General features: G+C 50.5%; 2 protein-coding genes across 5 annotated transcripts in view; one reads left to right on the top strand and one right to left on the bottom strand.

Moving 5' to 3' along the window:
• The window catches only part of USP35 (ubiquitin specific peptidase 35), a 56,814-nt gene extending 48,467 nt beyond the window's left edge, over window positions 1–8,347 (top strand). For 3 of the 4 annotated variants that reach the window (XM_086678408.1, XM_025929008.2, XM_086678409.1), the window contains 4 exons: window positions 2,844–2,937; window positions 3,864–3,970; window positions 4,488–5,742; window positions 7,245–8,347. In XM_086678408.1, the coding sequence (XP_086534534.1) occupies window positions 2,844–2,937; window positions 3,864–3,970; window positions 4,488–5,742; window positions 7,245–7,412 (1,624 nt within the window). In that variant the 3' untranslated portion in view covers window positions 7,413–8,347. The remainder of the gene's footprint in view (window positions 1–2,843; window positions 2,938–3,863; window positions 3,971–4,487; window positions 5,743–7,244) is intronic. The other variant, XM_086678410.1, reaches the window with a different exon arrangement.
• Window positions 8,348–9,228: 881 nt separating this feature from the next.
• Window positions 9,229–27,551, bottom strand: part of GAB2 (GRB2 associated binding protein 2) — a 191,731-nt gene continuing 173,408 nt past the window's right edge. Inside the window, exons 4-10 of the mRNA XM_086678411.1 lie at window positions 18,967–19,559; window positions 17,620–17,714; window positions 16,371–16,635; window positions 15,580–15,670; window positions 15,207–15,309; window positions 13,414–13,539; window positions 9,229–12,721 (exon numbers count right to left, since the gene is read on the bottom strand). Of these exons, the coding sequence (XP_086534537.1) occupies window positions 12,578–12,721; window positions 13,414–13,539; window positions 15,207–15,309; window positions 15,580–15,670; window positions 16,371–16,635; window positions 17,620–17,714; window positions 18,967–19,559 (1,417 nt within the window). The 3' untranslated portion in view covers window positions 9,229–12,577. The remainder of the gene's footprint in view (window positions 12,722–13,413; window positions 13,540–15,206; window positions 15,310–15,579; window positions 15,671–16,370; window positions 16,636–17,619; window positions 17,715–18,966; window positions 19,560–27,551) is intronic.

Here is a 27,551-nt window from a genome sequence, read left to right on the forward strand (position 1 = left end):
TCGGGGGGGGGGGGGGGGCTTCAGAAAGACAACAGAAAAATGTCATGACTGCGTATGCCTTTGGACTTCAGTAGTATGGTGGGAGAGTGCCCCGTCTCTGCGCGCATGCCAGCTTTGGTGGCGGGGTTGGGGGAGGACTGTTGCATCTGCCTGCAGTAGCAGATTTTAGCCAGGGAGTGGGAGAACTCTGTGACAATTTGTGTTTGCTTGCCCCAGCTGGGGAGCAGGGGAACACTGCCATCACCTGTGCTCTCTGGCCTCAGCAGGTGTCATGATCCTGCTTGCTCTCCTGTCCAGGAAGGTGGTGGGTGGGTGCCAGGACTGAGTTTGCCCGCCTGTGCCAGCAGTCTCTGCGGAGTGAGGTGGTGGTGTCCACCAGTGCCTCCGTCTCCAGGGAGCATCTCAGCTGTCCCCTGCTCCTCCAGCTGTTGTCCCCAGATCAGCAAATGAATTTGTCTAACACATAGTTTAGACGCTTTGCAAACTGTTGTTTTTTCACTCGATCTCCGGGCAAGCCCTCTAAGAGGGGAATCTCTGTTTATTGTAGCACGTTGGGACCCTTGGTTTTCCCAGTCAGATGTTCTGGGGGCTCGTCTCTCCAGTGCAGATCCCAGGCATTTGGCTGCCAGATGGGAGGCATCGACTCCCCTGTTCCCTGGGAGAAGCACCTGTCTAGTGACATCCCTCCCAGTTTTGTGTCTCTGCCCCCGAGGGTGGGGGGGGGGGGGTTTGCAAGACAGTGTTTCTGCATCTTCTAGCATCTCAGTGTGGCCCTTCTCTCCTTTGTTGTGGAGAAGCAGTTCCTCTAGACTTCAGGTCTTTTTCAGAGGGAAACAGTCCATAGGTAGCTGTAGATGGAGTGTGTCTGTGGAGTTCAGGACCTTACTACACCACTGTGTTGGACCCTCACTACCCCTGTATTTGGCCCAGTTTTTAATCGGTCATTGGTTTTCTTCTGTTGAGTTTTAAGAATTATTGGTACATTTTGGAGAATATGCCTTATCAGATAGGTCTTTTGCACATATTTTCTCCTAGTCTCTGGCTTATCTTTTAATTCTCTTGATAATGTCTTTAACAGAAGGTTTTAAAAGGAAATCCAGTTTGTCAATTGTATTTTTAGATTCCGTTTTTGGTGTTGCATCTAAAAAGGTGGTACCATACCCAAGGTCATGTAGTTGTTTCCTTTGTTATCTTCACAGAATTTTATGGTTTTGCATTTTATATTTAGGTCTGTGATCCATTTTGAGTGAATTTTTGTGATGTCAGGTACATGTTTAGGTGTTTGTATATATAAGTTTGTTTATTTTGAGAGAGACAGGGAGAGAGCTCAAGTGCACGGGCAGGGGAGGGGCAGAGGAAGAATCCCAAGTAGGCTCTGTGGTGTCAGTGCAGAGCCCGACTTGGGGCTTGATCTCATGGTTTGTGAGATCATGACCTGAGCTGAGATCAGGAGTTGGACATTTTAACTGACTGAGCTGCCCAGTGCCTCATAGATAGATAGATACTATCTCTCTCTCTCTCTCTCTCTAGTTTTAATGTAGATGTCTAATTGTTCCAGCACCATTTGTTGACAAGACTCTTTGTTCCTTGTTTTTTTTTTTTTTTTTTTTTTTTTTGCCTTTGCTCCTTTGTCAAAGGTCAGTTGACTATATTTGTGGGGGTCTTTTTCTGGGTTCTCTGTTATATTCTGTTGATCCATTTGACTCCTCTTTCATCACCACATTTAGATATCTTTTTAAAAAGTAATAGAGCAGGTAAGCTTTGCTTCACCTTATGGTATGACCTCAAATTGGTTTCTCCTCTCTGAGCTTCAGATACACTAGGGGGAGGTTGGAGCTAATCTTTAGCACTTCCTAACACGTATACTTCTCAGACCTGGTGAAGGATTATTTTTTTCCAGCTTAGAGTCTGCTCAGACTGTTAAATCTCTGTAAAATATGGTCAGATGACTTACTGGGAGAAAGACCATGGGCTTATATGCTCATAGGTCAGATCGCTATACATGTTGCTAAGTGCTCATTCAGCTTCTGAAATTAAAGTCTGTGGGTACATGTTCCTAAATGCTCACTCAGCTTCTGAACTTAAACTTTGTGGCAGACAGGTAGGCAGACACTTTGATAACACTGTTATATGCAGCGGGCTCAGGTTGGAAAGATGCCTGACCTGTTTGCCTAGAGCTGCTTGTGAGAACAGCGGCTGAGGTGAGGCCTGAGAATTGGCTTGTTCCAAGTAATGCGGGTGTCAGCGGTATGATCTTGTCTCCTCCAGGATCATACTTTGTTGCTGGGAGTCAGTCTGGCCCCACTGTGTCCCCTTTATTTAGCAGACTCCTCACATTGACCCCTGCCCTCACTCGAAGGCAGGGGAACCGCTCGGTGTGGTCCTAGGACCATGGTGCAGGGGCCCTAAGAAGGGGCTGTAAGAGAGGACTTGGAGGGTCAAGGTTGGAGCAAGGCCTGCTGCTCTGGGTAGGTCTGAACACCATTTCCGAGGGAAGGAGGAGACAGGTGTGAATGGCTGTGGTGGCTGGTGATGATCCATACTGGCACAGACTCTGGTGCGTGCCCGAGACTTCCAGCCTTAGAACTCCAAGACCATAGGATCTTAGCACCTTTGAATCTTTGAACTTGGAGTCATGAGCTGTCTGAACTGGAAGGAGCTGCAGGGGTCACCTCATGGTCTAAGCTGGGTTATCCATCTGCTCTTCTTCCCCGGCCCCCGACGCAGACTTGAGATTGAAATGGCTGTTTTGCCTTTAACTGGCTGCCCTGTTTGTGCTGTGGGTGAGTAGGGGCTCCTTGGATGCCCTTGGCTTACCTGGATGCTTCTGCTTTATTTTGAAGCTTCAGACACTGTGTGCTCAGATTGACAGAGAACAACTCACAGCCCTTGATGACCAAGCTGCAGTGGCTCTTTGCCTTCCTGGAGCACAGCCAGGTGAGTGCAGGGGGAGTTGGGGTGTGGTGGAGAGGAGGCTCTGGTCTGACACCCTTCCCTTCCCCAGGACTTGTCTGCATCTGGCTCTAAGTCCCTGCTTCCTGATGTAAGCTGTTCGGCCCCAGGTTGGGGCTGGCACGGGTTCATGGCCGATTTAGTGCCTTGTGGGACAGGAGAGGGAGTGTCTCTTTGAGCCCCTTCTGTGTTCTGCCCACCTGTCTCCCCTCAGTGATTCACTCCCTCACATTAGATGCTGCTTTGCTCATCTGTCATTTTGGAGCACTTGCACTGCCAGTCACCCTGGGGGGTGTTAATTGTTTTGTTCACGGTCCCGCCCTCATGGAACCTAAAGCCCTTAGCCAAGCATTATGTGAGGCCCTGTGGGGGCCACGGAGGTGAGTCAGCCACAGCTCCTGCCTTCACGGAGCTCCCAGTCTGCTGGGGGAGGCAGACCTGCAGCTAACAATGGTCGTGCTCAAACAGAGGGAGGTGCAGTGTGTCGTATGCTTGCAAGGGAGGGAGGGGAGCAAACAATTGTGATGGTGGAGGGGATCACTGGGAAGATGGCACAGAACAGGCGTCGGCACATCTGGGACTTGAACTCTTTAAGTTTTTGATGGAGGAAAGGTATTTTAGGCAGAAGGAATGGCATTGAACAAGGGTCTGGAGATGTGTCGGGAAAGAGTGAGTTCTTAGAGGATTGTTCTTCTCCATGAACCTAATGCCATGCTCATAGGCTGCATGCCCTTGGTGGGATGGGATGGGTCAGGTCAGGTACAACTAGGAAGGGGGGAAGACTTCAGAGAGGAGGCCAGATGTTTGGGACAGAGAATCCCCAGGTGGACCCTCAGGCCTAGCACTTGGCCAAGCTGGTTAGAGAGTGGCCTCCTGCTCCTGACCCTGTCTTTCATCTGCATTGGTCCTAGAGGCCTGCCATTTCTCCAGAGAATTTCCTGTCTGCATCCTGGACACCCTGGTTCAGCCCTGGCACCCAGCAGGACTGCTCTGAGTACCTGAAGTACCTGTTGGATCGGTGAGGGCGGCCAGACCTGGCTCTGCATGGGGGCTTCAGGGCTGGAGAAGGGTGCCTGTGGGATAGCCTGTGTCTCCGGCCCTGTTGCCTCCTCCTGGAAATGGGTGCCACGCTGCACTTGTGGAAAGCGTAATGTGTGTGGAGGCCTGTGAGGGGTGGGCAGGGTCTGCGTGTATGACCGGGGAGGGGTTAGTATGTGCACACGCGTGTGCTGTGCTTGCCTGAGTGCAGGGGCGCGTGTTCAGCATAGCTCTGGGGGCACGTGCACGCAGGTACGGCCTGTCTTCGTGTGGCAGGTTTGTGTGTCTGTATGGGGGGGGGTATGTGGCACATGTGCTTGGCTTGTGAGTGTGCACGTGCATGGATGACATTTTGCACACCTGTGTGTAGTCCCTGTGCGGACGCATGCACACATCTAAACGTGTGGCCTGCAGATAAGGTAGATGGCACAAATCAGGCCCGAGCACGGGGCAAGGATCTGTGCCTGTGTGTGAAGGCCCTGCGCTCTCTGCTCCAGGCTACACGAGGAGGAGAAGACGGGGACCAGGATCTGCCAAAAGCTCAAGCAGTCCAGCTTGCCCTCCCCACCGGAGGAGCCCCCCAGCCCAAGTCCCACCTCTGTGGAGAAGATGTTCGGAGGCAAGATTGTTACTCGGATACGCTGCCTCCACTGCCTCAACGTCTCCTCCAGGGAAGAGGCCTTCACGGACCTCTCTCTCGCTTTCCCCCCCACCGACCGCTGTCGCCGCCGCCGCCTGGGCTCAGTGATGCTCCCTGCAGAGGACGTTGGGGTCGGGGACCCCCCGTCACCATCCCAAGCCCAGGTTCCAAGCAGGGTGGGTTCTCGGAGGCAGAGGAAACATTGTGTCACGGGGGACGCCCCCACTGCTGTCCTGGACATTGAAGGTCTGGGCCCCCAGGGACCTGGGGGGCAGATCAGTGGGGAGGAGAAGGTGGAGAGGGAGGAGGAAGTGGAGGAGGAAGCTCGGGAGGAGGAGAGGCCCCGAGAGCAGGAGGAGGAGGAAGAGAAAGAGAAGGAGGCGGTGGCAGAGGAGGAAGCGAAGGCTGAGAAGGAGAAGGAGGCAGAGACCACAAAGGAGAAGGAAGAGGACGGCACGGGGCCAGGGAGCCAGAGGGGCGCCGCCGGGGAGGGCTCCCGGTCCGTCTTGGACCTGGTCAACTACTTCCTGTCCCCCGAGCGGCTGACGGCGGAGAACCGCTACTATTGCGAGCCTTGTGCCTCGCTGCAGGATGCCGAGAAGGCAGTGGAGCTGAGCCAGGGGCCGCGCTACCTCATCCTGACCCTGCTGCGCTTCTCCTTTGACTTGCGCTCCATGCGCCGCCGCAAGATCCTGGACGACGTCTCCATCCCCTTGCTGCTCCGCCTGCCTCTGGCCGGGGGCCGCGGCCAGGCCTACGACCTCTGCAGTGTCGTCGTGCACTCGGGAGTGTCCTCGGAGAGCGGCCACTACTACTGCTATGCCCGCGAGGGCGCTGCCCGCCCGGCCCCCTCTTTGGGCGCTGTGGACAGGCCCGAGCCCGAGAACCAGTGGTACCTGTTCAACGACACTCGGGTGTCCTTCTCTTCCTTCGAGTCCGTCAGTAATGTCACCTCCTTCTTCCCCAAGGACACGGCCTACGTGCTCTTTTACCGGCAGCGGCCTGGGGAGGGGCCTGAGACCGAGCCGAGCTCTCCCAGAGGTCGGGCAGAGCCCACGCTCCACAAAGACTTGATGGAGGCCATTTCCAAAGACAACATCCTTTACCTGCAGGTGAGCAGGCCCTCCTGGGCTGGGGCTGAGCTCCTGGGTGGAGGGCTTCCCACACAACCAGCAGCTTGGATGTGTTATTGCTCCCCTGTGTCCTCCTTTTCTTTTTAATGTTTGAGAGAGAGAAAGCACACGTTGGGCGGTGGGGGGGGAAGGCCAGAGAGAGAATCCCAAATAGGCTGCACCTCACATTGAGATCATGACCTGAACCCACATCGAGAGTCAGAAGCTCCACCAGTTGAGCCCCACAGACGCCCCCATCTCTTTTTTTCATGTTTATTTTGAGAGAAAGCTTGCATGAGGGGAAGGGTGGAGAGAATTCCAAGCAGGTTCCACAGGGGGCTCCAGCTTACTGTGAGATCATGACCTGAGCCACCCAGGTGTCCCATCTCCTTTTTCTGCTGTCCTTTTATCAGCTACTTTGTGCTGGGAATATGTTGGTGGACTAGACAGACATAATCCTTAACTTCAGAGGAACAGACTTTCCATTATTTGTTAATGTTTGTCTCATGTACCTAAAGGAGCAACACGGGGTTTTGTGAATGAAGAGTTGAGGCTTCCAGGGGTACCCGGGGGCCACCCTGCCCCAAACCTCTTCTCATGTGCCATCTACTCCCCTCTTTGGAGTCAGGGGCAGTATCAGAATACTTAGCAGCTGGAACAGCAGAGTAGTCGCACCAGGACCCGTGGACATTAAGTGCCAGGTAGTCGGTGTTTTGAGTGGGGATAGCAGGCCTGATTGTACATTTCTGCTGGGCTGTCAGAGGCAGGGCCAGCGGTAAGGAGTCTCCGTGAGGCTGGCCTCAGTTCAGCCTGAGGACGACGTGTCTCACCGGTGAGTTTGTTCTTAATGCCTTGAGAGGCAGTGAGCTGGACAGTTGCATCAGGAAACCTGTGGAGAGGTCCCTCTGTGCTGTGACCTGATCTTTCAGTCCCTGGACCCTCCTCCCTGGTGCCATGTCGGGCCCTTGTTGGTTATTCATAGTCTTGTATGAATGCGTTTCTTTTTTTTAAAATTTTTTTTTTTCAACGTTTATTTATTTTTGGGACAGAGAGAGACAGAGCATGAACGGGGGAGGGTCAGAGAGAGAGGGAGACACAGAATCGGAAACAGGCTCCAGGCTCTGAGCCATCAGCCCAGAGCCTGACGCGGGGCTCGAACTCCCGGACCGCGAGATCGTGACCTGGCTGAAGTCGGACGCTTAACCGACTGCGCCACCCAGGCGCCCCTGAATGCGTTTCTTTTATAAAACCGAGGGGCTGAGAGATTTTACTGGGAGAAGGAGGAAGGGTTTTGAAGCTGAGATACAGGGTAGAAGGATGGATCCTCTCCAACCCATCCTCCCACTGGGCTGGAACACTCCTTGGGCAGAAGCTGTGGCCCCAGGGGCCGTGGGAGACACTCAGAGATGCTGTGCTGGACAGCAGTAGGGCAGGGAGTGAGGGGAAGACTCTGGCTTCAGAGCCTGAATGTTAAGCCTCCCCCGCCCCATCTGTGTTTCCAGGAGCAGGAGAAGGAGGCACGGAGCAGGGCGGCCTACATCTCTGCACTCCCAGCATCTCCGCACTGGGGGAGGGGCTTCGATGAAGACAAGGATGAGGACGAAGGCTCTCCTGGAGGCTGCAATCCTGCAGGTGGCAATGGCGGGGACTTCCACAGACTGGTCTTCTAATGTGGACTCTTCCCCAGCCTGAAACCTCAGGGGAGGCCTTGACCCCTTCCCTCTGGGAACTGGGTGGGGACAGAGGTGCTCTGCCAGGTGGGGTCTGAGGAGGCGGGAGAGGTGGAGAGGAAGCTTCTGGGACACCGGTCCTCAGCCTGAAGGGTCTGCAGAGACTCGGATATGGAGGTGAGCCCCAAGCCCCTGACACTGGGATCAGCCCCTTTAAGATTTTACACCCAAGTGTCCTGGTCAACTTGAAGCAGCTTCGATGGACACTGTCTGGGCCTTGTCCCCCCTGTCTCCCCAGCAGGGCTGAACTCCACAGCTCTAGTGTTTTGGCATCAAGTAGCATTTCCCTTTTAGCTCCTTTCAGACAATCCTATTGCTCTCTACTACAAAAAGCAGAGCAGCATGTGGGGACCTGTGTGTCACAGTGGTGGCCACCTTCTTGTTTCTCTGAGGGGGGTTTCAGAGGCACTGTGTGTGGTTGCCTGCACCCGTTGTACTTTTTTGAGAGGAGTGGAGGTGGGAAGCAGCCTGGCACAGGATCAGAGACGGTCTCCCTCCACACTGAACAGTGGTGCGTAGAGGGGAGGACAGTCCCCTCGTCACAGCGGGAGACCCTTACTCCCCAGTCCCCCTCCCCCCTAGCCTGCCTCAGTGCCTGAGATGCCACCTTTTGCATCCCCTTTCTGGTGAAGATAGAGAATCCTTATTTTACTGCAAATGTGTTTGTGTTGCTCGCGAAGCCATTGTCCGTCCTGAGGAAAGCTGGCTGGCTCAGCTCCTCATCAGTTGGCTTTAGAGTGCGGCCTGGGGGCTGGTGGGGGTGGTTTGGTAGAGGAGCAGATATTGACCTCATTGTGCCCTGACACTGCTGTACCCTTCTAAATGGAGAGGAGAGACTCAGGGTCTCAAACAGGAATAAAAATAGGTTCTCTGAAGCCTTCAAAGATGTCATTCTTCCTGCCTCAGTGGCTGTGATGTCTGCCATGCCCTTAGGTTCTTGCTGTGTCTGGGCAGTAGTGACATGCCATGGGAGGTGAACGCACGCTTTTAAGTCAAAGGTGAGGCCTCTGCCCAGAGGGCAGAGCTGGGTGGGACCGGTGGTGGGGGGCATACTCGGGTGCGGGCAGAAGGGAGAACACATTCTGTATCCTGAGAGGCAGGACAGGTGCCCAGGCTGGGGGCTGCCCTATGGGATACTGTCCAAGGGACTCACCTCTCAGGTGAAGCCAAAGCCCTTGCATCTGGGGATTTTTCAGACCCTGAGAGCTCTAGACTGCCCCGAACTGGCTAGTGCTGTTACCTCCTTCCTTTGAGTACTTGGGGCACATCTGGGCCCGGAAAGGTGGGAGGCAGCTCCCTGGGCCTGCACCCAGGTCCTTCCCCAGATGCCATCTCCTTCTTGGAGCTGGAAAGGCATGCACGAGTTCTTTCCACCAACGCTGCCCGTCGTCTTTGAGAGGGCAGAGAAGGGGGGGAGGCAGTGGTGTGGCCAGGGGCTTAGGCCTGTGCTGAGGTGCTGGAGGTGGAAATGTCACAGACCCTGGAGCTGGTGGACTAGAAGCCGAACCCATAGTCTGTCAGAGACCAAGTCACTCTCAGAATTCCTCTCTACGCTCTGTGCACCATTTTGTACATCAGGAATACAAATTCCAAGGTAAGGAGGATTCGTTCTTGTTCCCAGTCAGGACAGGTGCCCAGTTACTTACTATTAAAGTGAAAGGGAGCAAACTGGTGCCCACTGGAGCACCCAGGCTGGGTGTGAGTGCGTGTGGACTCCATCCCCTTCAGATGAGGCAAGCTCCAGCAGCCATCTCCATTTGCTTCTAATGGACTTTATTGTTGTCCTGCTCCAACACCACAGTAAAAAGGGACCTGCAAGCTCCAGGCCTGTACCATGTGTCACCACAGCAAAAACAGGACCCACTGGAACACACTCCCACCCCACCCCTACTCACAGAGGATAAATACATGTTACAAATTTTTTTTTTAAAGAAAACAGAATAAATTAATAACTTAAGTGATTAGGCACCAACAGTGATTTGAAAAATTAAATGTCAATTTTAAATGGTCTAACGGCAAGAACCTAAGACTGGGCTGCCAGCCCATTTTCTCTTCCCAACAAATAGACAATTCTGTGCGACATGATTCTAAATTTCAAGACACGTGTAACCAACACACAAGAATACACACCACCAACTATCACATGACATCCTGAATCTCCAGGGGGCCCCTCAGGCCATCCAGGGAGCTTGGGGAGCCCCAGAATGCAGGCTCTCCAGAGAAGAGGGAGCTTCAGAGCTTACATGCCCAGCCTCGCTTCCCTCGTTGTAGACCAAGTGCTAACTTGCCTCCACCCTGTCCTCTTGAGTCCAGAGCTCTGTCAAAAGGGGGTCAGGGGGAGAGACTGGTCAGCCAGGGCTTGGGGCCAAGGCTGTAGCCCTGCAGCAAATAAAGGGGCCAGAGGGCAGGCTGGAGTGGAGCCCTTGCTCCACTCGCTCCAGAATAGTTGTGCTTCTCTCCTAGGAACAGGGCATAGCTGAAGGGTTTCCAATGTAGATGTCACTGAAGTCCATCTCGGGGAGGGGGCTGGGTTAACTGATTAATACTCTGGGTGCTGCCCCTCCCCGGTGAGCCAGACCCTGGGAAAGATGTTCCAGAGCAGGGAGTTTTCCCTTAGCACAGCTCAGCGCGGAAGGGCCTCAGGGGCTAATCTAACACCCTTTCAAAGATGGTGGCCCCTTCACACCTGGCTTTTTTTTGCCCATCGCTCTGCAACCCTCCTTCCCACTCTGCTTGTTCCTGCTCCAGTTGAACTCTGCAGAGGTGGAGCCCCGGGCCCAAGGAGTCCTCGTGGGAGCTGTGCCAGCTGGGAAGGCATCCCCAACCTGGGGTCTATCCTTGCCAGGCCACCAGGGAGAGGGCCATTGATCAGCTTTTTAAACAGAACTGACAGATGTATACTAGTCACCTGACAGTTTGAAGCCTGTGAGCTGGAGTCTCCACCTTCAACAGGCCCATTTCCCCTTATGCTTCCTGCCATCTCTACCCTCCTCCCCCACTTCCAGCCCAAGGGTCTGGGAGGTACAGGAACGAAGAGCCCGAACGAGGCCTCCTTGGCCATCAGACCTGAACACCTCTGTTTCTAAAGACTGCAGCCAATTTCATTCACATTGTGGTACGTTCTAAAAGTGCTGACCTTATTAGGGCATCCTGGGGCTAAGGGGGAGCACCATTAAACGCTCTGCCCTAGGAGACTCTTTGGAGAGGGCCTTACAGGACACGGTATAGGTCACTGCCACCAGCCCCAGGGCTTGGGAAGGATTGGACCCATACTCCCAAAGGCTTTCCAAGTTTTTTTCCTTCTTCCTCCATTGGACCCCCCAGCCCTGCCCTCCTCCCCTAGAAAACTCCATCTTTGGCACCCCCTTTTCCTAGATACCACCTCCTCCGGTCTGATCTGCACCAACCTCCTGAAGAAGTAGCCTTGTTGCCTGTGCTCTCCATCAATATTTCCAGTCTCTCACAGCCGTTACCAACGTCCAATGCCCTCCTGCCACCCCTGCCTTCTCAAGCGCACAAACTGATTAATCCCTGTGTTTCCAGAACCTGGCCCCAGCAGGCATTACGAAATGCAGCTGAGTTAGGAGACGGGCTACTGTTGAGAAAATAATTTCCGCCAGGTCAGAGCTTCTTAGAGAAGGGCCAGGTGTGGGCTCGCAAGGGCTGATAGGTGACTGGTAGCCACCTTCACCAGGCAGGGTGGGAAGTCTTTTATTTTTTTCCCAAAGGAAGGAGGTCTCTTCATCCATGGTTGGACGAAACATCTGATCTGCCCAGTTACTCTGCAACTCTGGAAGATTTGGGTCCCTCCTCCCCAGCTTGCCAGAAAGTACCTGGGGGTGAGGTCCTGCCTCCTGTACCCTGCAGGGTCAGGTCTGAGTCCATTGTGGCACTGGGCTAGTAGGGAGCGACAGCTGTAAGACGAACCGGGCAAGCACTATGGGCTCCCGGCACCACACTCGTACCTCCATTGGGCCCTGGCACGAGCCCATGCTCTCCTACCCATCCTTGGGGACACCACTCTCCCCTGCCTGCTTTCCCCGCTGCCCTCGGTCTGCCCTGCACACGTGGCTCCTTCGCTTTCTGCTCCTCTCTCCATCCCCAGGCACTGTCCACCTCCACCATCCTTACCCTGCCTCCCATCTGTCAGTCATCTGCCCACCCCCACCGCCTGTCTTGCACAAACTCACTTGCTGCACCCTCCCCACTACGGTATACGGCCCTAAAGCACCTCCAGTCCACCCCACGCTCCATCCCGACCCTGCATCACTTGCCTCCCCCCACTGCACACCCAGCACCGTCGAAGCCTCCTCTAGCGGGTACGCCCAGGGAAGAGGGCCTGTAAGCTCCACAGTCCTGGGGGCCCTGACTCCACAGGGTCCTTGTCACCCCCTGCCCCTTGTTTCTGGTTGCCTGTCCTCCGTTTTCCTTCCTTTTGTCCTCATTCTTCTGGCTCTCCCAACCTACAACAGCTACAGAGTTAGGAGGCCCCTGCCCATATCAACTGCCTTCTGCACCTGGGATCTCATTCCTCTGTCCCTCAAGACCACCTCTAACCTTCCTTCTCAACTCCATCTTTTGGTGGCCTTGCCTCTCCCCTACCAAGAAAGACAAGGATGAAGAAGTCCATGTCCACTTTGGTCTGCTGGTCCTGGGCTCCTTGGACCAGCGAGATGACGTGGCATCTTGTGGGACTTAAGGAGAGGTAGCCCAGTAGCTGGAGGGAAGAGGGCTGGAGGGCCAAGACCGTATGTGAGGTGTGGAATCTGGCTCAGAGCCCCAGCCCCTCCCAACGCCTAGTAGGTATTTAGGTCTAAAGGACAGAAAGAGGCTGAAGGATGCTTTTTGGCAATAGCTCTAACTAAGGTGGGTAGAGGATGGCCATTACTGATAAAAATCAAAGGTGGGCCCTGAGGGGGCAGAGTAGTGCCTTGATCAGGCCCTCACCTCCCAGGAGAAGGGTTCAGGGTCCCTGACATCAAGTGCTTTGAAGGCCAGAGTGGAGGGGACAACTGGAGAGAAGGGGGCGGGGGCAGACAGACGGGGAGGAGCCAGCTCCGGTGACTCTACCTCCAGGCGCCTCCCCAGACTTGGTGGCCCCTGTGTCACAGCTTGGTGCCCTTGGAAGGCTCCGAGGACTGCCTCACGTCCGTCCACTCCTGCATGGTGCTCTGCAGAGCCTGGGTCTTCTCCTTGTCCACCTGAACGTAGTCTACCTTCTCATCGGAAGTCACAGAGGACGTGGACGGCTGAGGACAGAATGGGAAGTGCTGTGAGCTGTCAGTAAGGGGGCTCTTTGTGAGCTGCCTCAAAGGGAGAAGGGATGGGCCTCTGCCTGCCACCCTGACTGGCCTCAGGAGCCTGTATTCTCTTTCTGAAACTGGCCTTTAAAGCCCAAACTGCATCATCGCTCCTGCTCATGTAACAGCCTCTTGTCAGCGCTCCTGATTTCCCAACTCCTAGAGGTCCCAGGTCTTCCATCTCTGCCTCCACCCACCTCCCTGTGGCCACTCATCCAGAAAGAATTTGCTGGGTGCCAACAAGCAGCAGCCAGCGGGGAGCTCTCACAGCCACCCAGCCGTCTGGACCCGGCAGCTAAGTAGGCTTCCTGTGGAGGGCTTTCCGGGGCCTAGGCATCCCCTCTGCAGGTCCCCGTATCAGAAGCACTTAGCTGATGCACCTAGACAGTGAGTTTTCAAAGAGGAGCTCAGGACCAGGACACAAGATCCCATTCCGTCACCCTGAGCAGCTCCTGTGTCCTGGTGTGGGTCCATTTGCTCAGCTGTACAAGGGGGATGGACTGGCTGAAATGGTCCTAGGGACTTCAAGCAGCCATGTGTGTGAGAGAGGAGGCATGTGAGCCCTCTAAGACCCAGACTAAACGAAAAGCGGTAGAGGAGCCGGCAGCCGGGCACTCCACCACTCCCACCGAGCCCCGTACCTTGCGGTGGGGGCTGGGGGAGCTCGGCTGGAAGTCCAGGGCCAGATAGTCAACGCTGCCCGTGCTCTTCTTAGGGGCCGGACTGCTGGTGCCGCTGGGGATGGGAGACGCAGACACTGGGTTTTGCTATCACAAAGGAAGGAAAAACCATCAGTCAGTTGAGGAGACAGAGTAACCCACCACCTGGGAATACACACATCTCTGGGAGGGAGGAGAGTGCCCGCTTGGAGTCATGCACCAGGGCCAGGGACTTCTCATGTTCTCACTTAAGACCTCACCGCAATCCTGTGATGTAGGTATTATTACTATTCTTGTTTATTTAAAGCAAAGATAAAGCTGTGGTTCAGAGAAGCAAAGTGACTTGCCTACGGTCGTACAGTTCATGAGCAGGGATGGGAGCCGGGTCTGTTTTTAACTCCCAAACCTGTGTTGCTCCCACTGTGCCAGGCCACCTCCCTTCTGGGCCGTCGGGCCAGATCTCCTCAGGTTCCCTGACCGACCCGGCCTTGGCTTGCTGGCCCCTAAGAAGGGGCACATTTCCTTTATGCCCTGCAGGTTGGAAAGTCTTCTGTTGTACCAAACCTGCTTCTCTGAAGCTCCTCTCCCTGGCCCGGCGTGGGGCCGTCACCCGAAAGCAGCTCACTCCCACCAGATCTGAGCAGGGCGGCTTCAGCCCTGGGCTGCACAAGTGATACGCTCTAGGCTCCTGTCTCCATCAAGACCAACTTGTCTACGATTTTCCTGAAGTCATATTCTAATGAGAATGGCAAAAGTCCTATGTTCTGTTTTTGGCTGCTTACTGTTTGGTTGATTCGTTTTTTCATGATTCATGCAGCAACTCCCAGGTGCGGGGCAGCCATTCCCTCTTCAGTGAAAATCTCAGGGAGGAAACTTCTCCTGTGCTGCCTGTGTTTATACCTCTACCGTGGCCTTCACCACCGTGAGTCATGTTATGTGTGTTTGGCCACCCCTGAGGAGATAACTCAATAAATGCTTATGTTCAGGGCGCCTGGGTGGCCCTGTCGGTTAAGTGTCCGACTTTGGCTCAGGTCGTGATCTCGTGGTCGGTGAGTTCCAGCCCCACGTCGGGCTCTGTGCTAACAGTTCAGAGCCTGCTTCAGATTCTGTGTCTCCCTCTCTCTCTGCCCCGCCCTCTCAAAAATAAAGTTAAAAAAAAATTTTAAAAATGCTTATGCTCACATTCTTGCTCATGTTTGTGACAACAGCACAAAGATTTTAACAGAAAGAAGAAAGAAGTCAACTTTAAAGGATGCTCTAGTTATTCTCTACATGTTCCCTATGACTATTCTGAAGCCCCTTTCTAATCGCCTGGATTGCTAAACCTTCTGGGGCTCCCTGTGCCCCACAGGAAAGTCCGGACCTCCCAAGACAGCATTCAGGGTCCTTCATGATCTGGATTCAGCACAGCCTCCACCTGTAGCCATAGTTAACGGTCATTCTCTGTGTTCCCTCCTTCTACACGGCCGCCTTCCCTCTCCCCAGCTCGATATGACTGCCCATCCCACAACTGTGTCCCCACAGCACTGGCTCTCCAGGAATACTGACCATGCCACCCATGTCACAGTCATGAGTGGCAGACCTTCCCCGCCCTTTAAAACCATGGCCTCCTGGAGGGCAGAGACCGTGTCTTCCTTGCCTCTATCGTTACCCCACAGTGCTCGACACACTTGTGCTCAAGAATTGCAGCAGCAAAGTAATCACAAATCATGGGTAACTGAGGTGGTCCCAGGACAGTCTGAGGGCGGCACTCCTGCAGACCGCAGAGGACGTACCATAGGGACGTAGTTCTCTTCGCTGTCTCCGGAGTCCGTGCTGGTGATGCTCTGGGTGGAGATGGGGCGGCAGTACTGGGAGGAGCTGGAGTTGAAGGTGTGACTGGGTAGGGAGAAGACAGAGTAAACTCAGGGGGACAGTTCTGTCTCCACCCTCGCAGCACCACCCTCCAGTATCACATTCGGATCTGATACAGAACAGGTACAATCACTCCCCCTCCACAGATGAGGAAACCCAGCCCTGAGAGACCAAGAGACTGCTCAGCTACCGCCAGCATCAGCATCGGGATGCAGCTCTCTGGACCCCACCCTTGCCCTGGCCAGCCCTCACAGCCCTGTTCCCAGGTCCCGCATCCACAAACAGATAACTCACACGGCCCTCGACCAAGACTTGGTGACAGGTGACTTGAAGGGGAGCTCATCGATGACAGTGTTGTTTCTCAGGTCAAGTGGTGTTGGCTTTGCTGGAGCAGGAACAGAAAGTCAAATGATCAGCCACACGATAATGCCACACATACACACGCTTACGTATAACACACAAGTATATTTATAAATACTTTCGTATTCCCACTTGTAAGCAGGGAAACTGAGGCTCAGCAGGTTCTATAATCTTTGCCTATGTTGACAGGCCCTGAAGCCATGTCTTCAGATCCCAAATGATATTTTCTCTGCACTGTAGCAATATTTTCAGAATCCAAAACGGGGACACTGGGTCTGACAACAGATTGTTCCTCCCAGATTTAATACTCATCCCGTATCCTCCAACAGCATCTCATACTTTATAAGGCACTTTTAGGTATGTTACCTGTGTCCCTCAGTGCTCTAGGAGGCAAGTATTCACATTTCTCAAGTGAGAAACAAGGCTCAGAGATGCACAATGATTTGCTTCTAACCCCATGTTGGCAGGTGGCAGAACTGCAACCCGAATGTGTCCTGTCCTGCTCATGCCTGCACTCCTGCCCAGGCTACTCCAGTAGCTGGTCCCTAGACCACTGGAATGAATTTGAGTGTTTGTGTATGTGTGTGAGAGTTCGGGGGTTCAGAGACTAAACACTTCCTTGCAAGGAAAGTTCAGGATCCACCCGATCCCCAAATGAATGCAAATGAGTGAAAATGGTTCTTGGACACTGTCCAGACATGGGACAGGGGAAAGAGGAGACTTACCTTTCCGGTCAGGTTTGAGGTTGCGGTTGACAGGGGGTGGCTGGATCTCACTCCCTCGGCTGGGGCCCCGGTGCAGAGAAAGGGCTGTTGAGGGGTAGCCAAGCGCGTCAAAGTGATGGGGTCCTGGGCTCATGGGGATGTAGACACTCTGGGAATTATCACCTGCTCGCTCCATGGCCAGCAGGGTGGAGGAACCTGGATTCATGGGCACGTAGTTGTCCTCAGAATTGGCGCTATCTGATCGGCCTACAACTGTTTTCCCTGGCTAGAGGGAGAGTGGAAGAAATACAGCAGTAACTATCATGAAGAAACAAGAAGGGGTGAGAATTTGTATACAAGGCAAAAGGGAAGTGGTAACTGAGTTAGCCGCCTGGGAAGACCAAGTAGAAAGTGCAGTGGGAGGCAGAAAGAAATCAAGTCTGTGGGTCCCTTCTAGTTTCCATGATCCCTTGTGACCCACTTAAAATTTTCAATAAATCTTTCGAATAAGTACCCTTGGTGGCTGGGTCCACAAGGCTTTCTGGGTGTCTGACCAAGGCTGCGGGTGGCCCAGGCCACTGACCACACAGGTTTGGTCTAGAACCCTTATTCCACCTCAAGTCCAGACTCCCCATTAGCAGGTCAGAGTCTCAAGCCCTAGCAGGGCTAGGAGCATAAAGTAAAGCTTGGCCCTGGCTGGCGAGGTCTCGGCCAGGTGCGCTTCCCTAGTCCAGCTCTCAGTGTGACCGCCGTGTTGCACAATGCAAGAACCCTGGCTATAGCCTTTCTTCAACTCCTGCCCTGTCTGTCCACACATACAACTAAGTTGCTTCTGCTTTAGTTACCCAATGTCTGGTCTTTCCAATGGGCATGAGGCCAGGCCCTAGTCTGTCGGAGAGTCGTGGTCAGCCCTGTCCAGAGGCCAGCCCGGGATCCTGCACTCAAATCATAATTCTGCCACCGTGACTGACCGAGCACTGCCCCTACCCGGAGTCTCACACCATAGGCCCTCCTCCAGGTGGGACCTCAGAGCCCAGGTCCTCTGCATTCTAGACCTGTCCTACTTATTGGCAGGGCTGGTAGTCTTGCAGTCTAGCACACTTCCACACCAGACACCTGTATCTTACTTTCTAAAAACCCAGGGATCTGAACTGAGGCAAGGAACTAGGCAGGGTCCTATGAGGGAGATGCCACCACTCCCTTGTTCCATGGGGTGTGAACTTTAGCCCAGCTGGGCTGGCCTGAGGACCCCTGGCTGACCCCCACTCACCAGGAAAGAACGGACCGCATCACTCATGGACTCGGCAGACCGGCCTGCACTCTCTCCTCCTCGCTGGGGGTACTCGTAGGATTCACAGGAAGAAGCTACGAGACAGGAACTAAGATTCACATGCACTCCCAGCTGATCCACGTGCTGACACTTCCCCAAACCCTCACCAGTGTCGCTCAGGGTCCTACTCCAGAAGATACTACCCTCAACCCCAAGTGATAGGGTATTACTTCCATCATGTCATTCCTCAGTTCAAAAATGCCTCCCAGACTTCTAGATCTAGCTCCAGTGTTGGCACCAACAGCGGATCCTTTCTGAACTACTTCTTCCTACAGGTATGCGCCTCTCCTTTAACTCCTATACCACCGGATGCCTGTCCCACTCCCTCAGGTCATTACTCGTACAGATACTACAGGAATAAGGATACTTGACTAATTTTTATGTGCTTTTATTTCCCCAGCTAGATGTGAGCTCTCTGAAGGGGAGGGACATGTTTTATACACATATGTATCATTTCAATTCCAAAGCACAAGGTGATCGATTGAATAGTTTGACAGACTGAAAGAGTACTGTGCCGAGACTCAGGACCCCGGGTCCAAGTCCCACTTCTGGCACTGATGGACTCTGCAACCCTGAATAAGTCTCTTAACTACCACAGGCCTCATGGGAAATGGGAGACTATGAGGCTTTGTCCCACCAAACTCTCAGGCTCACTATGTGGCTTCAGCAACAGGGTGGGTAAGAGCAGACTTTGCAAGCTATCCAGCAAGATGAAAATGAAAGATTAATATTACTGTAGTTTTTCATCAAACAGAGGTGGCTTATGCAGAGCTGGAACGTGCTCAGGGGGAGTCAGTGACAAGAAAATGTATATGCTTCAGAGAGACGTTCAGACTTTAACCAAAGAAATTCAAGTATGGCTTAGAAAATATTTAATAGCTCAAAATTTGTTTTAGTAGTCTGTTAGCCCACATAGGTTTGGCTCCAGTTTGAAATGGTCCTCTGAATTTATTTGTTCAGTCTTTGGTTTTATATAAAAATGAATCAAATACTGTGATTTGGACTTTGAAACCCACAATAACTTATGCTGTGGTTAACCAAGAATGTTCCATCTCCTTCAGTACAATAGTAACTTCTCTCAGACAGAGTCGGCCACACTCCTGCACTGCAGAGTCTCCTACTAGCCTCCGGCGCTGGGGCACCAGCTGGGAAGGGTCTGGGTACAAGACGCCTGAACCTGTGGTGGGCCTAGGTCTCCTCGGTATGGATGACCAAAGGCTAGCACGTTACTGAGAACTGCCACGCTCCCTCCCTTTCCCCAGGGTCGCAGCTGGGGTTTACACCAACCTCGGTGGAGCCGACTGCTGTCCATCGCCGGGAGGGTATTGCGCCTGGGGATGGTGGCAGCGGCAGAGACGGATCTGCTGCTTTCACTGATTGGAGGTCTCTGCTGAGGACTGCCCCATCGAGGTGTTTCTGCCTGACTCGGCTTGGGGGGCCGGGGTGGGGGAGCTATGGCCGAATCCCCAGGAGTGGCCACTGCCATGGCATTGTGGTTCTTGTCCAGCGTGAATGTCCTAGGGATCTGGTAGGCTGAGAGTGGGGTGGCTGGAACGTCCATATTGTCCACCAGGAGGTCCCCAAACTCCCGACATAGAGTGTTGCTGGGTGTCTTGAAGGTGTATATGTCCTCATTATCGGTCTCAGAGCCTGTAAGGCTGCCCTTGGTGTGGCCGTGGGAGGCCAGGCTCCGGGGGAGGTCGTAGGTACTGTCTCTGAATTCTGTATTGTGCCGGCTTGGCTTGGGGAGGCTATAGAAGCCGTGGACTTGACCGCTGACCCCATTGACGCAGTGTCCATTGCCCTGGGCAAGTTTCTGTACAGCTGTGTCGCTCCTCATGAGAAACGAGGCCCTGGTGCCCTGAGAGAAGCTGGCACTCCTAAGAGAGAGAAAAAGGGAAGGGACGGGGCAGGTTAAAGGGGGCCAGGACCGTCTACCGGGGACACAAACTGGCTCGTTCAAAGCCCTGTGTGGCTGACTGGTGAGGCAAAACAGGCTGAGGAGGCAGGCTGGTTTCTCTTGATTTACTAGCTGTGTGACTTTGGGCAAGGCACTTTCTCTTTCTGAGCTTTAGTTAATATATCTATAAAAATGATGATTAAAAACATATTTTAGGGGCACCTGAGTGGCTCAGTCAGTTAAGCTTCAGACTTCGGCTCAGGTCATGATCTTATGGTTTGTGAGTTTGAGCCCCACATCGGGCTCACTGCTGTCAGCACAGAGCCTGCTTTGGATCCTCTGTCCCTCTCTCTCTCTCTCTGCCCCTCCCCTGCTCATGCATTCTCTCTCTCTCTCAAAAATAAATAGACATTAAGAAAAAAACATACTTTGAAGGCTGTTTAGAAATTCGACTCCAGTATGTCTAATATATAGATGTTCAATGGTGTTAGCACTTATCCCTCCCTCTACAGCCGGCTGTGATTAGCCGAGGTCGCTCTTACCCTTCAACATTCTGGATAGATAAATAAGACAGCTGTACCACCGATTTGTTTGCTGCTGTAAGTACCACAGAATACATACATTTGTATACAAAAGCCGTGAGACAGTGGAAAGAAACCGTAAGTTGGTGTCACAAACTAACAAACAAATCACTTATTTTATGTGAGTGTCGGTTTTCCAACGGTCAGCCTTTTGGAGGCTATAAGCTTCTTTAAGAATCTGATTAAAAGTTCTTGGCTCTTCTGGTTGGCTCAGTCAGTTGAGCTTCTGGTTGGCTCAAGTCGGTTCAGGTCATGATCCCAGGGTTTTGGGATTGAGGCTCATGTCAGACTCTACACTGAGCATGGAGCCTGCTTGAGATTCTCTCTTTATCTCTGCCCCTTTCCCTGGCTCACGTTCTAAAATAACGTAAAATAAAGTAAACAATAACTAAAAAATGAAAGTTCTTTGCACTTCTTACTTGCATGAGGCAAATCTTGTATACATACAAATATGCACGTTACAGCTGGGGCAGGTGAGGAGCTATAGCCCTCTGAGGCCAATCCATGGAACTCTGCCTTATAGAAGCTCTTTTAGCTCTTGGGGAGCTTGTTATTTATAGATGTGGCCACCAGATGGTGATAGAAAATAGGGCCCAGTAGTTTAGAAAGAGGAAGGCTCACAGGGCTAGTCTAGGCCAGGCTAGGCTCTTGTAAACTTGCATCCTTGACTACTTGGGGAGTTCCATTTCAGTCCCCAACCCTTTAGCGGCCCTCCTCTCTAGGCCTCAGGGTTCTTTCTCCCTTCCTATTCCATTTCACACAAATAACCAAGCCAAAGGCCATGGGCCTAGATGACTGAACAACTAGCCTTTAGATAATGGAGGGCTTGGAATAAAGGAGAGGGGGGGCAATGGTAGATATAAGGTTGGATGCCCCCACTGGCACTGGGATCTGTTCATTTAACAAACATTTACTGATGTCCTATTTTCCATCTGGGCTGGGAACAGTAGATACACAGATGCCTCCTGTCCTGGGGGACATAGTGGTAGAGGAGGTGACATACATACAAACTCATTACAATCACGTGGGCGAGCATTCGGCTTTTGGCAGATTTATACTAACCCTCCCTGGCAGTGGTGGTAGAGAATGTCAGGGGAAGCTTCTTTAAAGATCTTACCTTTGAGTGAGTCTCGAAATAGGCCAGGCAAAAAGCAAGAGAAGGAAAAAGGTGTTCTAGTTAGATGCATAAAGAAGTAGAACACAACCTAGCAAGGTAAAGGAACTGCAAGTTGCTCAGGCTGGAACAAGTGTTAGGAGGTAGGGCTGAGCGGTGACGTGGAGGGCCCAGGCTGGGGCTGCTGGGAACAGGGGAGCCCCTGGAGGATTTTAAGGTGGGGTGGGAGGTGGGGAGCACATCACACATATCCTGCAGTAACCCTAAAACATTGTTCAATGTTTCACATAATTTTATTCCAACCTTCACCTTATTCAAGAATGAACTCATCATCTCCTTCCTGTCTGAACAGTCTTAGGAATGCACCACTCACTCAAGCCAGGAACCCAGGAGTTACCCACATTATAATTTCTCACTCGATAACCCTATCAGGTCCTACCGAATCCACCCCAGTTCCGGTCCTCCTGGCTTTTCTTCTGCATAAATGAAAGGGCTAGTAACACATCTATCTCCCTACAGTCTGCCGGGACCTCTCTGATCCTCCCTACATCCTACCGACATTTACTTTCCTGACGTCCCAGCTTACACATTTTCAACACTGTCCCACTGCCTTCAGGACTAAGCCATATTCCAGATCTAATTTACGTCTCTAGTCTCTCCTCCCTGTTTCCCCTCCAAATCTGGAACCACTCAGCTAACTCCCCTTGTTCCTAGTGTGCCCCACGCAGCCAAGCTTCTGGGCTTGTTGTGTTGTTCATGCGGTCTGAAAGGCTTCCCGCTGTAACCCGGCGAGCTCCTGCTCCCATTTATCCCTTAAACTCAGCTCGAATGACACACTTTTTAAAGCTGTTTCTGACCATCCTCTACCTCCAAACATAATCAATCACTTGCTCAACTCTGTTCTTGGAGCAGGTAGCAATTATTATCTGGGTCAGTTACCACTGTACTTGTCCTCTCCACCAGACGGAGATATTTCCTCCAGGAAAGAAACTGTGTCTTAATATTCTTCCTTCCTCGGCCCCTGGATTAGCGCTGTCACAGGGGGAATGATGCATAAATGATTGCTGAATGGACAAGTCAATGAACATATAAGTAAACGAATGAATAAACAAAAGTGTTAGTGCTGCTGGCCCATCTCCTGACCTTGGCCACGCTCTGGATCAGCAGACTGAAAACCTTCCCCTTCAGGACCCACTAGATTATGTCCCAACGTCCTGCTGTCCCATCCTCCTCCTCTTCAGTTACTAAGCTCCTCACTTGTCCCTAAACGTGTCCCATGTGGTCTATGCTCCAGCCCTGCGCTTGCATTATTTACCTTTCTCTGGAAAGCTTCCTTGATGCATTAGAATTTTACACAAAGTACAACAACAACAAAAAAGTGCTTTTGCTCCACAAAGGTGTGACAGGCCTTCTAATTCTCCTCTTCACTTTAGTTACTCCTTCCCCTTTGCTCCCAGCACACACTGTACTTCTACTAGAGCACTCACTCGCCTCCTGTGAAAGCCGTTCGAGGCCGGGCCTCACCGCTTCCACCTGCCCCTGAGCCCTGGCACAGTGCCTGACATGTGGCGGATCATGCCAATGCGTGGGGAGGGGGCGGTCATTACTTCAAGAGTCAAGTGAAAGGAGTTACATAAGGGGAACAAAATTGCCGGAAGCTGCGTGCTAGGACAGCAGAACTGGGTCTGCACCGGCCTGGGTACTCTGCTCAGAGTGATGCCACAGCCTGTCCCCTCTGTCCCCTGCACAGAGCAGGAGGGCACTTCTGAGCACTCGTCCTTTACTAGGCTCATGTCAACCTTCCCCAAGGCCTCTGTCACTGTGGGGTCCTGAGCTGCTTTCCTGGGATGAGCACCTGGAAGCGGTGGGTTTTGGGAGAGGCTTCTCTTGCAGGGCTGTGGGCCGATGGAGGCCTCATAAAAGGAACATCCTCACAGTTCTGACAGACAACTATGACCCTCACATATCACACAAGAGAAACAGTAAATGGCCGAGTTGTGCAGGGAGGTGATGGATGCGTAGGGGAGCAGAGACAAGTTTGAGAAAACATACTCCCTCAAGCCCGCGCTCAGTGCCTCTCACTCCCGTTCCTGCGGCTGTTGGTGGGTGTCGCTATCATCACATCACTTCTTACTCATGCTCTGGTCTTAATACCTACCCCAAACCTCCCCCTTATCTTTTATCAACGGTTTCCTAGTTTTCCTCAGCACTTTATTTTGCAATAGTTCTTTGGCATTTCTCCATATAATTTTATGTACGGCACAACACCATGATTTCACCCTTCTAGACTCCAAGTACCTTAACAATGAAGAGCCCAGTTTGATTTTTAATGGGTATGTTCCCATTTAAGGAAAGCTAATACACAAATGATTGTAAGCAAAATAACCACCATTTAGTTCTGTAACTGTCACTGGCAATCTTAAGAGGTCATGTGGACCATCCTTCTGCATTTACCCGTCCCACATGGGATGTGTGGATCCTTCCAATGAGGGAAAAAAACTCAGAAAACACTGTTTCACAATCTCCAAGAAGTGAGGTGATCTTTGTATCTCAAACCCTTCTGGCTGCAGGTTTGAGCCCGCCTTCTCATTGTGGTTACAGAGCAAACTTATATATATAAAACTAAACGAAACTAAAAGTTGTATGTTCTCTGCCTTTAGTCAGTCAAAGCCACCCTCAGGTGAATGAGTCAGAGAAGTCTTAGAAATGATTAACCAAAGGTAAGGTCTTTGGTCAGTGACATTTCTGATTTCATTTTTTTTTTTTTTTTTTACTTTTTATTTTAGAGCACACGAATGGGAGAGAGGGGCAGAGGAAGAGAGAGAGAATCTTAAGAAGCAGGCTACCCACTCAATGCAGAGCCTGACACAGGGCTCGATCCCACAACCCTGGGAATTGTGATCTGAGCCGAAATCAAGAGTCAGATGCTCAACCCACTGAGCCACCCAGGCGCCCCTCTGATTTTATTTTTAATCTACCATATTTCTGCAGAATATTGCTGCAGGGTCAGTAACGCTTTCATTCTAGAATCTCATCACTTGAAATTTCTCTTCCCCCCACCCTTGAATTACAGCTTTCTAAGGCATGTATCTCCCGCTACAGGTTGAACAGACTGCTTGAAATAGGAAGACAGCAAAGGTCTAGAATCTGAAATGAGGCCTTTAAAAGGCTGGAGGGCAAAAATAAATCCAGGGACACTAATTGGTCTTCAAAGACTGAAAGGACTCTGCTTTTCTTGATGGTGTCTGTTTAAAACTCCTTCCTTGGCAATAGTTACTACTTTTGAGGAGTTAGTTATTTTTGTTCAGTGCAAGAGCTAGATTTTAGGAACGAAGTCATTTTGGCCAGAATGCATATCCAGTACTTGAAGGAAGACGAGTGAGTAAAACTGAAGTAAACGTCCTGATAAATAATTCATAGTTTTATCTTTTAGGGTGCTTAATTTACTGTAAAACATGTGGAGTTCCCCCATAAATGAAAAAAGGAATAGATAGATGGCTGGTTATTAGCCTCAGTAAATACTGTTTCACTATAATAATCTCAACAGACATATTTATATCTATGCTACGCAGAGATGAACGAGCTGGTTCTCGCTTACAAGTCCCTGCTTAGAAGTAACCCTATGAGGTTATTTTGGAGATCAAGTGAGGTTACTAATGGGACGGTGGTTTGTAAACTGTAAAGCATTGTTTCTTTTGTCCAGAACACCTAATATGTAATGTGAATGTCAGAAATAGTACATCCACATACTTACCGATACTTGGTATTGTCAGTCTTTTTCATTTGACCCATTCCAGTGGAAATGAAGCAAAATTGCTCGGAGGTTTTAATTCACATTTCCCTGGTGATCCAGCATCCTTCCATTTGCCATTTCTGTATCTTTTTCTATGTGAAGTGTCTATTCAAATCTTTTGCCCATTAAAAAAAAATGGGTTGTCGTAAGTTGTAATAGTTCTTTATATTTTCTAGAAATAAATCCTGTGTCAGATATATTTGTTTCAAATATTTTCTCATGTTTTGTGAATTGACATTTTGTTTTTTAATGGAGTTTTCTGAACAGCAAAAGTTTTAATTGTGATTACACTACTTTATTAATTTATTTTCTTTTATGATTCTTGCCTTTTGTAGTCTATTATAAAAATCTCTGCTTGCCTCAAGATCACAAAGATGTTTTCATGCAGAAATTTCACAGTATCAGATTTTACATTTAGGTCTCTGACACATTTAACTTTTGAGTAGTGTGATATCAATAATTTTTTTAAAAATTACTATAAGGATATCCAGCTGTTCCAGCACCACTGTTTGAAGAGACTTTCATTTTCCTGGGGTACCTGGGTGGCTCAGTCAGTTAAGCATTTGACTTTTGATTTCAGCTCAGGTCATGGTCTGACGGTTGTGAGATCAAGTCCTGTGTTGGGCTCAGCACGGGGTGTGGAGCCTGCTTGGGATTCTCTCTCTGTCCCTCCTCCACTCATGCATGCACTCTCTCTGAATAAATAAATAATTTTTTCTGTAAAAGAGAAAAGACTTTTCATTTCCCTATTGGCATTTTTGTCAACACAGGCCACCTGTGCGCACACAGGCTTCACGATTCTGTTCTAGTGAGCTTTGTGTGTTTATCTTTGCATCAATACAACACCGTCTTGATGAACATTTGTTTGATGTAAGTCTTGAAGTTAGGGAGTATAAGTCCTCTAATTTTGTTGCTGTTCTTTTAAAAATCATGGTTATTCTAAATTGTTTGTATTTTCATATGAATTTTAAACTTAGCTTAATAATTTCTATGAAAAATCTTACTGGGATTTTTACTTGGACTGCAGTGGAATTATAGATCAATTTGGGAAGATTTGCCATTTTAATAATATTGGGTCTTCCAATTCATAACTACAGTCTATCACTGTCTGTATTTAGGTCTCTAATATCCCACAACAGTGTGTGACAATGATTTCAGTGAAGAGGTCCTGCGTGTCTTTTTTATTCCTAAGTAGTCCATGTTTTTTGGCATCATTATAGAGAATTTTTTTAAGTTCGTTTTCCAGTTTTTGCTAGTGCTAGTATGTAAAAATTAGCTTTTATATAATAATCCTTTATCCTGTGACCCTACTAAATTCACTATTTATTCTAGTAGTTTTTTTTAGACTCTTTACAATTTTTATATAAACAATCAAGTCACCTATAGAGACAGTGTTACATCTTCCTTTTTTTAAAATTTTTAATTTTTTTTTAAATTTACATCTAAGTTTGTTAGCATATAGTTCAACAATGATTTCAGGAGTAGATTCCTTAACGTCCCTTACCCATTTAGCCCATCCCCCCTCCCACAACTCCTCCAGTAACCCTCTGTTTGTTCTCCATATTTAAGAGTCTTTTATGTTTTGTCCCCCTGTTTTTATATTATTTTTGCTTCCTTTCCCTTGTGTTCATCTGTTGTGTGTCTTAAAGTCCTCATATGAGTGAAGTCATACAGTATTTGTCTTTCTCTAATTTCGCTTAGCATAATACCCTTTAGTTCCATCCACATAGTTGCAAATGGCAAGAATTCATTCTTTTCGAGTGCCAAGTAATATTCCATTATACACACACACACACACACACACACACACACACACACACACACACACACACATCTTATTTATCCATTCATCCATCAATGGACATTTGGGCTCTTTCCATACTTTGGCTATTGTTGATAGTGCTGCTATAAACATTGGGGTGCATGTGCTGCTTCAAAACAGCATCCCTGTATCCCTTGGATAAATACCTAGTAGTGTTAATTGCTGGGTCATAGGGTAGTTCTATTTTTAATTTTTGAGGAACCTCCATACTGTTTTCCAGAGTGGCTGCACCAGTTTGCATTCCCACCAGCAGTGCAAAAGAGATCCTCTTTCTCCACATCCTTGCCAACATCTGTTGTTGCCTGAGTTGTTAATGTTAGCCATTCAGAGAGGTCTGAGGTGGTATCTCATTGTGGTTTTGATTTGTATTTCCCTGATACTGAGTGATGTTGACCATTTTTTCATGTGTCTGTTACCCATCTATCTGGATGTCTTGTTTGGAAAAGTGTGTATTCATGTCTTTTGCCCATTTCTTCACTGGATTATTTGGATTGTGGGTGTTGAGTTTGATAAGTTCTTTATAGATTTTGGATACTAACCCTTCATCGGATATGTCATTTGCAAATATCTTCTCCCATTCTGTCGGTTGCCTTTTAGTTTTGCTATTGTTTCCTTTGCTGTGCAGAAGCTTTTTATTTTGATGAGGTCCCAATAGTTCGTTT

Source organism: Puma concolor, chromosome D1 (assembly GCF_028749965.1).
Source record: "Puma concolor isolate L17-30 chromosome D1, mPumCon1.1.hap2, whole genome shotgun sequence".
NCBI classification, from domain to species: Eukaryota; Metazoa; Chordata; class Mammalia; order Carnivora; family Felidae; genus Puma; species Puma concolor.